At 49.7% G+C, this 17,843-nt stretch overlaps 1 protein-coding gene across 6 annotated transcripts in view; it reads left to right on the forward strand.

Annotated features, from left to right (window-relative positions):
- Positions 1-16,599, forward strand: part of PRDM15 (PR/SET domain 15) — a 76,346-nt gene extending 59,747 nt beyond the window's left edge. For 4 of the 6 annotated variants that reach the window (XM_005548635.4, XM_005548636.4, XM_005548637.5 and 1 more), the window contains 7 exons: positions 215-334; positions 3,696-3,827; positions 4,929-5,012; positions 5,735-5,910; positions 10,050-10,130; positions 11,925-12,134; positions 13,129-16,599. In XM_005548635.4, coding sequence (XP_005548692.2) covers positions 215-334; positions 3,696-3,827; positions 4,929-5,012; positions 5,735-5,910; positions 10,050-10,130; positions 11,925-12,134; positions 13,129-13,608 — 1,283 coding nt within the window. In that variant the 3' untranslated portion in view covers positions 13,609-16,599. Of the gene's footprint in view, positions 1-214; positions 834-3,695; positions 3,828-4,928; positions 5,013-5,734; positions 5,911-10,049; positions 10,131-11,924; positions 12,135-13,128 lie in introns of those variants that run through there. The other 2 variants (XR_012431974.1, XM_074033978.1) reach the window with 2 other exon arrangements.
- The last annotated feature ends 1,244 nt before the right edge of the window (positions 16,600-17,843 follow it).

Genomic DNA, 17,843 nt, shown 5'->3' on the forward strand with positions numbered 1-17,843 from the left:
CCCTGCCCCCTTACCCCTGCAGGTCCTCAGGGATCTACTCCAGCCATAGGACCCCCGGGAGGGCTCTGGGGAGGCTGCTGAAGAGGCGACCCCATCCCTGTCACTGCACTTCCAGCTGTCGGGGAGGCTGGGCCCCTCTCCTTGGTACGTCCTTTTTGCGGCCACCGCAGATCAGAGCTCCTCGGCTCTGAGTTGTGGATGCCTGTGTTCTCAGGTGTGAAGAGCCACGCCTGCGAGCAGTGTGGGAAGTCCTTCGCCAGGAAGGACATGCTGAAGGAGCACATGCGTGTGCATGACAACGTCCGCGAGTACCTGTGCGCTGAGTGTGGGAAAGGTGGGTGCAGGTGCGGGGGCCACGGGCCAGGCTCAACCAGGCCGCCCAGCTGCAGGACTCTGGAAGGGGACATGACTGAGAACTGGCACATCGAGCATAGTGTGAGAGGCATTGCCAGAGTGTGGCCCTGGAAGCCCATAGGCTTCACTCACTCACTTAAAAGGAAAGAAGGACTCGAGGCAGGATTTAAATCAGTAACCTGCAAGAAAAATCAAGTAGTCCAGAAAGCAGAAAGATGTGATAAATTTAAAGGCAGAAACAAATCATTTTAAAAGCAGGAAAAAAATGCAGGATCTAATTGTTTAAAGTACAGAATGATTCAAAACCACCACGGGGTCAGAAAGTAGATGCAAAACCCTCAGCGTATTCACTACGCAGACTAGAATTGGCTGTGTGGTCAGAGAGGAATTCACCACGGCCGAGGAATCTTCATTGTAATGACAGAACATTCATTAATAACAAACCTAGTAAATAAAATGTCTCAAATTAGTAAGCAAAATAGAAATATAATTCCAGTGCATGTCATAATTGTAACCCATTCCTGTTTTGAAAAACAACCTCCTAAAAGTTCTGGAGCAGCAGGTCTGTCTTGGGCTGTGTCAGGCGACCCCTGCTCATGCTGTCATGGTGACAGTGTGAAGGAAACACAAGGAGCCCGATGAACTGCACTCACCGGATGACCCCTATAAGCCCCGGTAGAATAACGCTGCATGTCAAAGCCTGAAAGAACTGCCTGCAGAAAAGGCCAGAAGCGGGATATTTCCTTTCCCCACTTCCTGGCCCTCGGTTCCTCGCCTCAGAGGCCAGCGCAGGCTCTTGCCCCTCCTCCAGGGTAACTTTGCGCAAGGACGGCACGTGGGTGGTAAAAAGCAGCGCATGCACCTCACCAAGACGTATTTTTTAAACAATACAGACAGGTCTAGAAGGTGGTGGTGGTACTCTCCCCTCAAATCCCAGCCAGTCCTCGCAGAGCCACTGCGGTGGTTTCTCTGAACGGAATGTTGGTAGCAGTGTCTGCCGGCCTTAGTGAGAGGCTGGCTTGCTCTTGTCCCCGTCTGCCTTAAGCTCCCAGCCCCTTTCACCACCTCTGCTTCCCTTTCCTCCCCAATGCCCCTAAGAAATAAAATGTTTAACACACTGTGGTGAGCCTGGCTGGAGGGGTCCTGAGTAGCGTGTAGAAACAGGAGGGCCAGAGGTGGGGCCTTATTCAGGGCCAGGCCTCTTAGGCAGAGAGGAGCCACACCTGGGTCCCCTGCAGGTCCCCAAATGCCACCAGGTGCCCTGGGAGGTGAGGGGTGTGGGATAAAGCCACATTTTATGTAGAGATTTTAGTGTTTGAAATGTGTTAATTATTTAGTTGCATGGTTTTTTAAAATGAATTCTGAATAGCTGAAATAAGATGCTGGCATTAATACATTAGTTGCCAGATTTATTTTACATAATACCAAATTTCAGTATTGTCATCTTGTTGTCATGTAACAGGTGCTAGTACATACTAGCACATGCTTGCGCTTATTTTTTTTGATACTTTGCTTTTTTTTTTTTAACTTGAAAATACATCTTGGAGATCTTTTTATATCAGAACATGTAAATATTACCTGATTTTATTTTTCAAACCCTTGGTACGATTCCACCATGTGGATTCATATAACCAGACCCTCTATTTATAGTTTCTGGTTGTCTTTTTATAGTCAATTATTATTACAGTGTTCCTAGAAACAGTGTTGCATATTATTTACATTTTTTTCTCCAGAAACTCTAGCCCTGACCAGGGACTTAAGTGTTGGGGACCAAGTGGGAGGCTGTTAGAAGTCGTGAGAGCCTGTCACCAGCAGGCAGGGGCGGGGGCCCAGCCAGTAGGTTTTCTGCACGTGGGGAGGAAAACATGTTCAGAATCACATCATGGGCCTTGAAATACTCAGGAATGATCCGCAAGAACTTAGTGTGGCTGGTGAGAATATGACACCAGGTGTTGAAAGCTATACAAAAGGCATGCCCTGTTTGGGTTTGGAAATTTTAAGTATTTAAAAAACGTCAATTTTCCCCATGGTAATTTGTAAACAGATTGAATCACAATCCCAGTAGAACAAGCTTCACTCTGTGTGGCACTTGTGTTTATTTTGAAACTGTTGGCAGATTGTTAAATGGAAGGAAAAACGTTACTGTCACCAACGCTGGCTGTGGTGGGGAGGTCAGAAGGTGGAGATGCCATCTCTTCTGTATTTCTGGTTTTTCTATGACTGTGTATTAGTTTTGAAATTTGGAATATGTTCATTTCAGAAGCAGGAAGAGGGAGGTGCTGGGGTCTGGGTGTGTCAGCAGTGACCGGCACTTTTTTTTTTAATCAGAAAGATGAAAAGTAACTTTTTCAGGTGCAATCACTCTTCAGTCATTGGTAATAGGCCTGCAGGTGCCGTCCCCACCCGAGGGCAGGAGCCCTGCAGCTGTGTGTGCTGGCGGCGTGGCTTCATCGCGGGGCATTTGCTCCCCCTGCTGGCCCAGCCACGCAGTTTTCTTAGCCAGGGAGGTCTTCTGGCCTGGCCTCGCAGGAGCTGGTGGACAGTCACCCCTGCATTTGGTGAGGGTGGAATTGGAGGAGAACCATTCACCAGCTTACGACAGAGCTGTGTTCAGGCTCGGTAGTTCTTCCCCAAATGTGGAGGGAACATGGGGGCCTGGGAATGCAGGCTGCCCACTGCCCTGGGCAGGCACAGTGAAGGCTCCTCCTTGGGGTGGGGGAGGCTGCCTCTGGGCTGGGTCTCCCTGTGCCCTGGTGCGTGTCAGCCTCCCGGGCAGGTGTACCAGGCCTCCCTTGCCCATGTCCCTGTGGAGGGCTTTGTACAGTGCTGTCCCTGCCAGCCCCCTGTGCCCTCTGACTCAGCCCCTATGCCAGGGCCATCCTCTCTTCACTGGCTGCATAAGTGAGGCTTTGGAGTATTTCACCTTCTTAGATTGGCTTCTTAAAGGTAGACTGAAAACCACTTTTGAAACCATCTAGTGTCTGAATCCTAATCATCACTCATATTGTCAAGGTTGAAAGGAATCCTTAGTCATACTTATATTAATCTATTTCACCAAATTCTCCTGCTAGGTTGCCATGGGCACGCAGGGATGTTTACCCACAGCCCCTGGTGTTGCTTGCCTTTTCAGGGCTCGGCCAGGCCCTGGCAGGAGTGAGTGCACCTGATATCACAGTCACTTCCCAGGTCTCACTGCTAGTGGACTGACCGGGACCCTCGGGGGCTGGCCGACGCCCTCACCGGTACTGCCAATGTCTGTGCCTGCCCCAAGGTCTTGGGCATGGGCCCCCAGGTGGGCTGCATGGGGGTGTGGCTGCCTCTGACTCGCTGTGTCCTCGAAGGTATGAAGACCAAGCACGCACTGCGCCACCACATGAAGCTGCACAAGGGCATCAAGGAGTATGAGTGCAAAGAGTGCCACCGCAGGTTCGCGCAGAAGGTCAACATGCTGAAGCACTGCAAACGGCACACCGGTGAGTCCGAGGCCTGGGCCGCACCAGCCACGGCACTCACTGCATAGGGAAGCCAGGTGGGCCCGTGGGGGAAGAGACACACCTCGAGACCCTTCCTCTTTGTGACTCCCAGTGAGTGCCTGGTTCCCCAAGGGAGCTTCCTGGGGCCATGGTGAGCGGCCATGTGTCTCAAAAGGTCCCCCCCCCTCCCCCCCGCCTTGTCAACCGCAGTGCATGCTGCACAGCTCACCTCAGGCATTGGGAGACTGGTCAGTCCTTAAATGTCCCTCCCATTCAGCTGTTTCTCCCACAGGAATGTGCACAAGAAATAGCAACCAGACAAGGGCCAGGGATGTGCATGCAAGGTTGCTTGTCATCTTTTGTGTTAGGGAAGGTGCCGGAAGGTCAGATCTGTAGCCTCAGTAGGGCAATGGCCAAGCCATAGTGCACCCAGAAGAGACCAAGGCATCCCTTGCATGGCACACACCACCATGCCCAGCTCATTATTTTAGTTTTGTAGAGACGGGGTCTCGCCATGTTGCCCCGGCTGGTCTTGAACTCCTGGACTCAAGCAATCTTCCTCTGGCCTCCCGAAGTGCTGGGATCACAGGCATGAGCCACCGTGCCCGGCATCAGCTCTCATTTGAATTAGTCAAGTTTTGAAGAATCACATTTATTTTGTCTGAGCACGGCAGTTCTGTTCTCTCTTATGCTTGGCGCATCTGTGCCCTCCTGGCCATTGATCCCGATTTCAGTTGCTGTTTCCTCTCTCGTTGTCGTATCACATGCTGCCTAAGAGCTTCCTGGACTAAGGGAGGTGTGGATACATTAATGCTTTAAAGAAATTCCCATCGTTTTTCTCTGTGGGTTCCACTCTCTGTGTTCTCAGACAACCTTTCCCACATTTCATTTTTTTGATATGAAATGTCACCATGGAAGCATAAACTTTCCAAGCCACACTTTGCCGGCTGAGGCTGGAGATGAGCGTTCATTGTCTACTGTTTTCTTGCAATTCACCTTCTCCTGAAGGTTCTGCAGTTCCTAGGACATGTCAGGGAGAAGACTGATGTGGACTTATAACACTCATTAAACATAGGAAGTTATGTGCGCCATTCTCTGCAGGGATTAAAGATTTCATGTGTGAATTGTGTGGGAAGACATTCAGCGAGAGGAACACGATGGAGACCCACAAGCTTATCCACACAGGTAAGCAGGCGCAGCCTGAAGGAGCCTTCGGGGCTGCATGCGGCAGGCTGCCGGGGCTGTCTGAGTGCCTGCGGGGGTGGAAACAACTTATCTAGACGGTTCCAGAACATTTAGTGGTGTCTTGGCTTCATGGTGGCCCCTTGGCCTCTAAAGATCAGCCGACCACGGCTGTCAAGTATCGCTTTTTTTTTTTTTTTTTTTTGAGACGGAGTCTCGCTCTGTCGCCCAGGCTGGAGTGCAGTGGCCGGATCTCAGCTCACTGCAAGCTCCGCCTCCCGGGTTCACGCCATTCTCCTGCCTCAGCCTCCCGAGTAGCTGGGACTACAGGTGCCCGCCACCTCGCCCGGCTAGTTTGTATTTTTTAGTAGAGACGGGGTTTCACCGTGTTAGCCAGGATGGTCTCGATCTCCTGACCTCGTGATCCACCCGTCTCGGCCTCCCAAAGTGCTGGGATTACAGGCTTGAGCCACCGCGCCCGGCCAAGTATCGCTTCTTGAATTTTCTCATATTGGTGCAGTGATGCAGCTGCTGCCGGCAGTGCTCCCCAAGGGACAGAGGCTCTGAGCTCACGTGTGCTCGGGGACCAGCACCGGCCCTCTCAGGATGGGCAGGGCGTGACAGGCTTCTTGCCTCGTGCAGCAGGCCAGGGTCATTGGGATGGCTGCACTGGTGACCTGTGTCTTCCTTTCCACGTGCATGTGTGTCTGCGTGTGTGTGAAAAGTGGGCAAGCAGTGGACGTGCTCCGTGTGTGACAAGAAGTACGTGACCGAATACATGCTGCAGAAGCACGTTCAGCTCACACACGACAAGGTGGAGGCGCAGAGCTGCCAGCTGTGCGGGACGAAGGTGTCCACCAGGGCCTCCATGAGCAGACACATGCGGCGCAAGCACCCTGAGGTAAGCTGGTGGCTGTGCACCCTCCGTGCCCCACCAGTGGGCCATGCACCGGACACCCCCACGCTGGCACATGGCCCACCTCCCTCTGCAGACCCCAAGTACTGGAGGCGGGGCCTGAGTCTTAGGTACCTCTGTGACTGACACTGTCTGCCACCATATAGGAGGCGCTTAGTGAGTGCCTGGGAGAGGTTAGGAGAGCCTCAGGCGGACCTTTGCTAAGGTTATAAATTACATCCTCCCTGAAATTATGGTAAGATGGAAGCACAGCCCTGCCACTCCCCCAGTTCTTCCCACTCACGGAACTAAATATGCAAAATGGGGGCCCCATGTGGTGTTGGGGCCGAGTATGACACTGAGGATGGGGAGGGGGAATTGTACAGATGCAGGCAGAGCCCAACTGCCCTGAAAGCCTGCTCCACAGGAAGGGCTGGGATGTTCCATAATTAAATGTGCTTTAAGAAGGAGTACCCTGAAAAAACCAGGGGAAAACTTGGTTGTCAGGTCACAGAAAAGAGTAGACTCTCAGCGTAAAAGCAGCAAAAGGAGTTGTGAACACAGGTTTGACTCCATAAGCACTCAGAACAAATATGGGCCAAAGGAAAAATGAAAAATCTGGACTGGGTGCAGTGGCTCACGCCTGTAATCCCAGCACTTTGGGAGGCCAAGGCAAGTGAATCATGAGGTCAAGAGATCGAGCAGCTTGGCCAACATAGTGAAACCCCGTCTCTACTAAAAATACAAAAATTAGCTGGGCATGGTGGCCGGAGCCTGTAGTCCCAGCTACTCGGGAGGCTGAGGCAGGAGAATCGCTTCAACCTGGGAAGCGGAGGTTGCAGTGAGCTGCTGAGATTGCACCACTGCACTCCAGCCTGGGTGACAGAGTGAGACTCCGTCTCAAAAAATAATAATAATAATAATAAATCTGCATAGGCCGTGACGGTCTTAGGCAGATAGACCCTGTTAACATTAGCGATAGCATGCACTGGCTGAGAAACACGCAAGGCGCACTCAGGGTGTACACGGAGAAGGGAGCTCATGCAGGAAGAACAGCCATAGTGAAACACACACAGAAAGGCATTCAGCTCACTGCGCATCGCAGAAACACAAACGGTAGCGGCGGAGGATGGCATCCTTTGCCTGTCGAGGGGTCAGGTTTTAGATTCAGAGTGACCACACTGGCCGGCTGGCTTGAGTTGCTGCCCTCACCGTTGGATGTTTTTGTTGAAGGCAGCATCACAGTATTTCTCGAGTGTTTAATAAATGATTATTCCAACCCTTCCACATCCTGCAATAGGAATGTGATTCAATTAGTGATGGTTTAGCAGTGTGTTTGCCTGCACACACATGCTTACACGGATCCGAAATAAAATTGTGAAATGCTCATTACATACGTGAAAGAGCAGTATATGTTGTGCACATACATAATGTGTGTATATACACGATATACGTCACACACATTGTGGGTAATACTCACATAAATGAGACAGGTAAAGAAGGAAGCAAAACATCCCACGGTGATTTTTCTCGTGTTCTTGAAGTTATGGGTAATTTCTTGTCTTCACGTTTTTCTATTTTCCAATCCCCTATAATGAAAGTGGCTTCCTTTTGGAATTGGGAAAGAACCGTCTGCTTCGGGCGGCATCAGTCCGTCGGCTCCCTAGTTTGGGGGTGATCTGGGACATCGGTGTGTTCCTGTTCCTCTGCAGCCTGATCAGGCTCCCAGGGTGGTGCCGGGACTCAGCCTGCTCTCCGGTCCGGGAAGCCAGGGGATTGTGCCTGCATACTCTGCCCTGTGCCCTGCTCAGTGGGGAGCTTGGATTCCCCCGAGTTCCATTGCTTCCCTTTTCATGTAGTGGCCAGCTGGTGTTTTTCCTAGACAGAGGCGGGGGAGCAGGAACCCGAAGCGCCAGGACCACCTTGGTGCCCCAGGGGCAGGGCAGGCCCTACAGCCCAGGCAGCAGCCCGTGAGCAAGGCTGGCGTTTGGGCGGTTCCTTTCCATGACTGTGTGGGTTTATAGACTTCAGCGTATTGATAGTGTGCACATCACTTTTGCACACCAGAGTTTTGATGTGCATAGCTGGGTGGAGAGGCCGTACTGATAAAGGCATCTCCTAGAAACACTGTCAGGCAGAGTCCTCTCACCAGGATTAAACCACTTCCTAAGGTGGCCTGACTGCATGTTCACCTTCTGTGCTCCACTCCTTCAGCTGGGCTGTGTTACCTATCCCCACTCCCCTCAAGCCCAACCCAGACAGAACCAAGTGACTCAAGAGGAAAGCCTTCCAGACCCAGAGAAGGTGGTGCGGGGGGATTTTGTCTTTGTTCTCGAACCAATTTGTTTCTCCAGCCTTTTACCCTGTGCTCTCTTTGTGTCATTCCTTTTGATCATCTCACAGTTGTTTCTCCCTACATTAACTCAAACAAATGCCTATGGGCCAGCCAGCCAGAGTCCATCCCTGCCCTCCTGGACTTTACAGTCTGGGTAGGAAACAGAAAAATGAGAAGTAGATACGCAAAGTGATTACTAGAATAGAGGGTATGGAAGAGACAACCCCAGACAGCAGTGTGAGGGGAAGGAAGGGGACTCGGGTCAGCTTTGTGTAGCTGTGTGCCGCAGTGAGGCCTGGCTGAGAGTGGGACATCAGGGGTCCCCCGAGCCTGTCCCCATTGGTGATGCCACAGATTCAGGAGGAGGAAGGTGTTCATTGGAGTCAGACTAACTAGTTAAGTTAAACTAGTTATAGTTTAACTGTTGGACTAGTTAAAACAGGCATAACTTAGAGATTCGGAATCTTTTAGGATTGATACTATTTTGTGACTCCAATCTATGGTTTTCCTCTTCTATGAGCTATGGTGGTGCTGGTGGTGGTGGTGATGGTGGGGGAGATGGTAATGGTGATAGGGATGGTGGTGACAATGGTGGTGGTGATGAGGGCAATGATCGTGATGGAGGTGGTGGTGATGGTGTTAGTGATGGAGGTGGTTGTGGTGACGATACTGATGACAGAGGCGGTGGTGGTGGTGAGTGGAGAGTGCATCCACAGCAGTCTCGTTGCTTTTGCTCAGGGTCCTTTGCGAGTGTCACAGTATAGATCTGTGCTCAGTGTCAATGAGAGTTACACTGGAGTCTTCAAAACCATTGCAGGATTTCTTAACTTAAAACACTTACTGGCCAGCCTTTGTTTGCCATCTTTTCCACGAAGGGGCCCAGACCTAGTCATGGAATGTAAATTTAACGATGCACTTCTCTTCTTTTTTAAATGAGTTACGTCCACAAAGCATGGTCTACTTTTCCATTTTTAACTTCCTTTAGTTGATCAGAAATTTAAAGGTGTTTGCAAAGCTGTTTGGGTGAAGCATCCTTACAGGCAGGCTCTTGCTAATTTTAAGCCCGTCCCCTTTATCACGCCTTCCCCACATGTTCAGCTGCCTCTGTACTTGTTTTCCATTGTCTTTCTTATGGTCTAATTAGGTCATCACAAGAACAAACACAACTGCTGTAGCTGGGTGTGAGCAATGAAGGTCACTTACTTTTGGGCAGGATGCACTGAGCTGGTGGGAGGGGCCCTGTGGGCACACGGGGTGTGCTGAGAACCCTGTTCAGTGTGGCCATCGGAGGGAAGGTAGGGGCAGGGCATCACTTCATCGCAAAACCAACAAATGAAAGCACTTGTGTATGGATTCAACTGAAAAGCACGATGTGTAAGGCACAAATGTCTCATTTTTGGCGATTCCTCATAGAACAGGTTTACTCTACCGTATCTTACCTTGTTGTGGTCTTCCTTGGATAACAGAAGCACCACTGAAACCTCACCCCTTTGGTGTGGGGCCAAAAAGGGAGGATACAGTCTCTCCCCCACCCCCCCGGGGGGAGTGGATGTGAGATGATACAGGGGCAAGAGCATTGCGGGAGCGTGAAATAAGAGGTGAGGATGAGCCCTGGGCTTCTGGACACAGTTTCGAAGTCAGAACTGAACAGAGGAGACTGGGAAGTGTGGGGGATGCTGGGAAGTGTGAGGGATGCCTGGGAGGGAAGGGCAGGAGTGGTGCAGATGGTCCCAAGGCATGTGTGGCTTCTGGGTTCCCGCCTGCATCAGCAGCACCCTGACCCCCAGCTCATGCCCTGTGCTCCTCATAGGTGCTCGCGGTGAGGATCGATGACCTGGATCACCTCCCAGAGACCACCACAATCGACGCCTCTTCCATTGGCATTGTCCAGGTGAGTGGCACAGGGCTCCGAGGGCTCAGAAACATTGGGGCAAGTGGACACCTGCAGAAGAGACCTGAGGGGCTTGGACAGGCCGGGAGGGAGCAACTCTGGGCAAGCCTGTGGCTGGGGTCACCTGTTTTCTTGGCTTCTCTTCCCCTCAGAACCTTTTAGATCATCTCCTCGTTTCTGTAGTTTCTGTGACCTCAGTTTGTTGAATACTGGTATATCTCACTTTGGAAAACAGATGTTTTCCAGAAAAAAAGAAATTAGAACAATTGGCTGGGCACAGTGGCTCACGCCTGTAATCCTAGCAATTTGGGAGGCCAAGGCAGGCACATCACTTGAGGTCAGGAGTTCAAGACCAGCCTGGCCAACATAGAAAAACCCTGTCTCTACTAAATATACAAAACTTAGCCAAACGTGGTAGTGCATGCCTGTAATCCCAGCTACTCAGGAGGCTGAGGCAGGAGAATTGCTTGAACCCAGGGGGCAGAGGTTGCAGTCAGCTGAGATTGTACCACTGCACTCCAGCCTGGGTGACAGAGCAAGACTCTGTCTCAAAAAAAAAAAAAAAAAAAATTGGAACAATCATTAAATTGTTCTAAGCAAAATAAGCTTAAACATATCGATTAGATGAACTTAGTTTAAGAAATTTTTAGTTAATACTATATTTTTAGTCAGCAAAAATGCTTTTATTTCAGAGAATGATGAAGATCTAAGATCACATGTATGCCTCTTGTTCTGAAATAGCGCTTTAGAATGCAGTCTTGATGAGGGGGGTTGGGTCCGGCTGAGTGACGTGTGGCAGCTCCAGCCTCAGCCCCAGAACCCACAGGCCATTTCTACCCTTGGCAAGTCACAGGCATGGGGGGAAGGGAGGAAGGGACGTCCCACCATGACCACGATGTAGGCCCACACTGGGTCTGTCTGCCACTGGGTTAGGACCAGGTCGTGTGGAACGGTACAGGAAGCCCGAGAGGAGTGGCAGGTGACCACTCACCAGCCACCACTGCCCCACAGCCTCTGTGAGCCTGAGCGAGTCTGGCTGCAGAGCTAGCCTGGTTCAGAAGATGTGGTCACAGCCCAGCAGCACCCTGGACACTTGCAGGGAAGTGTGCAGGGATCCACTGGCATCATCACTGCAGCTGGGCCCTTGGTTCCTTTCCCCTGCAGTTTTTTGTGGTCAAATCTATTTTAATTCAATTTTTTTTTTTTTCCAGTGGATTTGTTACAGCCTTGGGGAAGAGAGACCTGATTTGAAAGCATTTTTAGCTTTGTTCTAGGAGCTCACCTGGGTGGAAACATTCCCCTTTACCCAGTGGCTTGAAAGGTTTCTAAAAAGTGTTTACATTTTAGCATAAAATACAACTTTTAAAAATACGACTTGTTGCCGGGCACGGTGGCTTACGCCTGTAATCTCCGCACTTTGGGAGCCGAGGCAAGCAGATCATGAGGTCAGGAGATGGCGACCATCCTGGCTAACACGGTGAAACTCTCTACTAAAGAAAGAAAAAAAAAAACCAAGAAAAAAAAAACATATATATAAAATACATATATATATATATATATATATATATATATATATAATTTTTTTTTTTTTTTAATGTGCAACTAAAGGAACTTGCCGCGATCCTTAGAAATACAAGACCCAGCTGTGGTCACTCTGTTTCCTGTGGCAGCTCGGTGGCCCACGAGTCTCCCCACTGATTCGAGAGTATGTCCAGGGCAGTGCTGGGGCTGTCCTGGCTGCTGCATGACGTGACCGACTAACCTGGTTCTTGGCTGAAACTGATTTTCCTGCAGCCTGAGCTGACTCTGGAGCAGGAGGATTTGGCCGAAGGGAAGCATGGGAAAGCTGCCAAGCGAAGTCACAAGAGAAAGCAGAAGCCAGAAGAGGAGGCGGGCGCTCCGGTGCCCGAAGACGCCACCTTCAGCGAATACTCAGAGAAAGAGACCGAATTCACAGGCAGCGTAGGCGACGAGACCAATTCTGCAGTACAGAGCATTCAGCAGGTCAGTGTGCTGCTTTATCTCCTGATTAGGTGCTGGTCACTTTCCCTAAGCATGAGAGCCCTATGTGTGACTCCATCTCTTTTTACTATACACAGTGTACATGTGGACTTCACGTGGTTGAAGGCAGCAGACATACCCTATTTTTCACTTAGGCATGTTTCATGTAAGCATTTCTGAGTTCTGACCTACAAATCCTGCTTGTCATTGTTAGCAGCAACATCCATTCTAGCATGTTGAAGAGGGATATCCCTGCCCGGGTGGGAATTAGGTGGGCTGTTTGCAGTTTGAGGAGATCACAGATGGCCTGCCCAAGTCCCCTTATGATGAAAGCTCAGCCCTGTGCATTTGCTGACTAGCTGGAGGGCAAGGATCCCTCGGTCTGGAAGGTGAAGGCAATCCCACAATCCCACTGTCTTGACTGGAACCTTCTGTCTTGCTCAGACTTCGTCACTTTTGCTTTTGAAACCTCTGAGTGTTTGATCAGTCTGTGTCTAATACTGCACTTCTCTCTCTCGATCTGGGGGATGGTAATCTTCATTGCAAAAGTTCTCTATTTATTTGGCCTTTCATCCCTCTCCATGAAACAGAATGCTTTCTCTTGTTAGCGACTGGTACTGCAAATACTTTTATTGCTCTTTGTAGTTTTGTGGTGGGATTTTCATTTACCAACAGCAGGGCACTTCGGAGGAATGAATAGAAAACGAAGCATCTGTTTTCTTTTTCATGCTTTTTTTTTTCTAGCCAGTGAAGTTAATTTGTTTCTTAGTTCCTTCTCATTGCCTTCATGATTGTGTCTGTTTTTCTTTTTTGCTGGAATTTTTTCAGAACAAAATTAACTCCATTTCCTCTTTCATGAAAGAATGTCGTGCTTCTTGTTCCCGGGGCGCGGCGTGTGGTTATTCCGGCAGGGTAACACAGAGCACATCCTGGGGAGGTCCTTGCGTTCCCTGTTTTGCAAAAATGAACCGATTTTTGTTGTGTGTGAATCTTCCAGGTAGTGGTGACCCTGGGTGACCCAAACGTGACCACACCGTCGAGCTCAGTTGGCTTGACCAACATCACCGTGACCCCCATCACCACTGCAGCCGGGACTCAGTTTACCAATCTCCAACCGGTGGCCGTGGGACACCTTACCACCCCCGAACGCCAGTTACAGCTGGACAACTCAATCCTGACCGTGACCTTTGATACCGTCAGCGGCTCGGCCATGTTGCACAACCGCCAAAATGATGTCCAGATCCACCCCCAGCCGGAAGCCTCGAACCCCCAGTCTGTGGCCCACTTCATCAATCTGACCACCCTGGTCAACTCCATCACGCCCCTGGGGAGCCAGCTCAGTGACCAGCACCCGCTTACATGGCGGGCAGTACCCCAGACTGACGTCCTGCCACCCCCGCAGCCGCAGGCACCCCCACAGCAGGCGGCCCAGCCCCAGGTGCAGGCGGAGCAGCAGCAGCAGATGTACAGCTACTGAGCTGCATTCCGGGAAACTCGGGGCAAGAACTGCAGAGGGATGTTTGGGATTTGTTTAGATTTGTTTGCTGGATACCAAACAAAAAGTCATACATTGCAATGTAAGGTTGACTTAGCTTTGCAGAGTATCTCCAGATCCCCCGCCAGCAACCGTTACAGTCCGAGATCAGCCTAACTCTAGAAGTGACCTCTGGCAGGCAAGAGTTTTAAACTGGATGGGGTTCCATACTATGCCTTACCAAGGCAGTAAGTCCTGGGCCGGGGCCCCATCTGCCTCCCCTTAAAGAACCAGTGTTCACTTGACACAGGGTTCAGGAAAGTGAGGCTGAGAGAGAAGCAGTATGGTAAGAGACAGAAGATAAGTTATTAGGAACACCAATGGTTTTTTTTTCTTTTAGAGCTTGGTTCCTGTCTGAGAACACAGACAGTATTCACAGGTGGCAGCAGGGAACATTTTCTCCTCGCTTCTGGATTTTTTTTGCAAGTGAGCAGATAGAAGTTAAAGTAACGTTTATTCTCTTTGAACTAGGAGTTGAGTCGGTTCTTATTGAACTATGGGCTGAAACCACATGTGAGGTGTGCTGAGCCGCATGTGATCCTGCAACCTTCGAGATCAAGCTCATCATGGACAAGGGGTCACGTGAGGTCACTGACCCCAGCTCAAAAGGCATCTTAGTAATATCCGTGAATCGAATTCCAATAGTTTTTTTTTTTTTTTAACTTTATTTCAAACATACATTATGTGTTCAAGGCTGTTATGGCCAACATTGTGTTTTAGTTTTATGTTAACATGATAAAGTCGTGTGCACTGTAGGACCGTCGGTCCCTGTCCACCCTTCACAGCTGCCCAGATGCAGAGGGTAGTGCAGCTGAGAAGTGAGCCTCCCTGCGGCCGCCAGCGGCTCCCCCGGGTTGTCTCAGGATTCTCTGCAATCCAAATGCGTCCATTCTGGCTGAAGCACAGCCAGAATCCCCCGAGTGGAAGAAATGGGGGGAAATTCGTATTTTCCTTCTCTTTAAACTTCAATCCCAAAAGTTGGTGTATTTCATGACCAGTTTTCTATAAAAATACTGAATGAGTTTGGCTCTTTACAGTGGAAGTGTAGGTATTTCGGAACCACAGAGAAAATGCCGTTTCCTGCCAGGTGGTAATGAAAGCAGAGAGGCTAGTTCACTAATAGAAGCATTAATTGCCCCCAAAACTGAATGTGCGGTTAACAGCCAGGTCTGTGTGTGCGGGGACACGTGCTGTCATGTCTGCATACCAGTTTCAGGGCAGGGGCCAGGGTTCCAGGGTTGGGGGAGGCACCCAGCCCCTCCTGCCCACAAGAAACACTGAGCGGTGTGGGGAGAAGTGTGCTCTTAACTTTCCTGGTACTCTGTTGAACACTGGCCACAGTGAGAGGACAAACCTGCCTTAATGTGTCCTGCTTTGCCAGTTATCCCAGATCCTGTACTCACTGGGAGTCCATCTTGAGGAAACACGGGCATGGCTGAGTAATTGCTGAAGAGCAGTCCTGATGTTGCCAGCAGAGCAAAGGATGGTTGTGTTTTTCAAAATGCAACTTTCTCAGCACCTCACTCCACTTCAAACCGGACTTTTGAGGATAGTGCTGGAATTTGTTTTGTGCAATATATGCCTTCGTGAACTAAGGAAAGTTCATACCCAGGCAGCACGCAGGAGGGTCTGCGGGGCTCACCACCTCACCTCACGCACCATCACTCGCGCCCAGCTCTCACCTCTTAGTTGAATGAATAGTGGGAGATCATTTGACTTTTAATTTATGAGAATTATTTTATGTTATTTATGTATATAATTAACTGTTTTATACATAATAGTTGCATCAAATGAACTCGGGCTTGGGGTGATATTGTCTCCATTCTCCAGATACAAGTGCTGCAGGCATCCATGGAATCAGGAGACCAGGGCTTCTAAGATATATTTTTAAAAATCAGTATCGATTTCTTTTTGCCTTTGCAGAATCTGAAGGGCAAATGACCTCGCAGAGACTCCCAACAGGCCTTGGGCTCATGACGAACCACCCACTAGCATTGATCTTTTATTCCTCTTCTCTATAAAATAAAGGCCTTGGAAATCACAATTTTATTTTTTTAAAGAAGTTGTTTTAGTGCCTAGAGTAAGACCGCATCAAATGTTTTTAAAGAACCTAATTTAGATTGTGTGGTATATACCACTGCTTATCTCAATACACAGACACCTCATACTTCTTGTTGTGAGAACTCTAAAGAAAAACTCCCAAGTTTTCTGTAAACATGTGGTCTTAATAGGGTCACTGAGGCAAAGTGGGTTGTCTTAAAGCAATTGCTACGAATTTGCATAAAAGAAACTAGATAGCAAAATACAACCACCACTTGCCACCCAGCCAGAAGAGTCCTCAGCTGTACGCGGTTTTGCTATCGATCATCGTGACAGGAAGTATTTCGTTTTTAAACTGATCCAAGGTGCACAGATGTATTCATAAAGGAAGACATTAGATCCAGCCATTGTGGAGCCATTGTGGCCAGCAGGCTCTGTGGACCCATCTCAGTGGAGAATTTGTTTTGGACCCGTGGCTCCGTGCATCTGTGGACTCAAGTACCATCCGCTGGTGTGAGTCTTGCAGGGAGGCCACAGGTACAGCTGCTCCCTGTGAATCTGGTCTCTGGGTTGAGAAGGGGCCCGGGCCTCTGCAATGCTCTAGCGTGTGACGTGTTCTCAGGAAAACGTTCTGTGCCAAGTGCCGCCTCGCTGTGTCCGGCATGGGACTGCGCTGGAGGGACCGGCATGGAAGGCAGACCTCCTGTACCTCTATCATTCCCATTTGCAGCATCCAAAGCCGGAAGGCTCATGGCTTCCCTGCTAGAGGTGGCATCTCGGGCCTTCCTGTTGGATTTTGAAAGGCATTAAGACTGTTTGGAGATGTTGGGTGTATTTCGTGTCACATCCATTTGTATGATGATGAATAAAAGGTGCTGTGACCCGTGTTTTCAATGGCTGGCCTTCTGCTCCCACTGCCTGTTAGGAAAGGTGGTGTAGTTGGTATGCTTTGAGAATGCTCGCAATTTCTGCTGTCAGCCACATCTTGATTCCTCTCAGGTCCAGAACTCATAAAATGTTTGGATAATTTGAAATGTTCCCGTAGATATTAAGGTATCAGAAGCTTTCACAGGGATTGCCCCCCCCCCCCAAAAAAAAGGCAACAAAGAGTACATGTAGCATTTTTTTGTAAAGCTTAGATCAAGAGAGAACAGGCACCAAAAAGATCAATAGCTAGAGAGAGGCGAATACTTCAGCAGGCGTTTCTTTGGGCAGATGGTCTGGAATGACCGCTTATCTTATTGATCTTTTGATCAAATATTAAATGATGTATTCTAATTTGTTTTTTTTTTTTTGAGACGGAGTCTCGCTCTGTCGCCCAGGCTGGAGTGCAGTGGCGCGATCCTGGCTCACTGCAAGCTCCGCTTCCTGGGTTCACGCCATTCTCCTGCCCCAGCCTCCCGAGTAGCTGGGACTACAGGCGCCCGCCACCGCACCAGACTCATTTTTTGTATTTTTAGTAGAGACGGGTTTCACCATGGTCTCGATCTCCTGACCTTGTGGTCCGCCCACCTCGGCCTCCTAAAGTGCTGGGATTACAGGCTTTGAGACAGTGTCTCGCTCTGTCACCCAGGCTGGAATGCAGTGTGAGATCTCAGCTCACTGCAGCCTCCGCCTCCCAGGTTCCTGTGATTCTCCTGCCTCAGTCTCCCAAGTAGCTGAGATTACAGGTGCCTACCTACCACTACGCCTGGCTAATGTTTGCATTTTAGCAGAGATAGGGTTACACCACGTTGGCCAGGCTGGTTTTAAACTCCTGGCCTCAAATGATCCACCCACCTCAGCCTCCCAAAGTGCTGGGATTATAGGTGTGAGCCACTGTGCCCGGCCTGCTAGGTCATTTTAAAGTTAGGAAGCACCTTACATATCCAGTCTTCTGAAGATTTGATCTATGAGAACCACGCCTTGGATACTGTTGTTGTATTTTAGATAGCATCTGGCAGCAATGAATTCTCCTGCCAGAAAGTAGGATTCATTCATTTCACGTTTGGCCAATTGTGAGCATGTCCTTGTGTGCCAGACCTGTGTGGTTCTCATTGCACACAAAGGCAGACTGAGCCTTTCAAAACACTCTGCAGGGAGAAACGGTGGTGATGTTAGCATGCACGTTCAATTCATCAGTGCCCCCATGTTTCTTT

Source organism: Macaca fascicularis, chromosome 3 (genome assembly GCF_037993035.2).
Source record: "Macaca fascicularis isolate 582-1 chromosome 3, T2T-MFA8v1.1".
In the NCBI taxonomy this organism is placed as follows: Eukaryota; Metazoa; Chordata; class Mammalia; order Primates; family Cercopithecidae; genus Macaca; species Macaca fascicularis.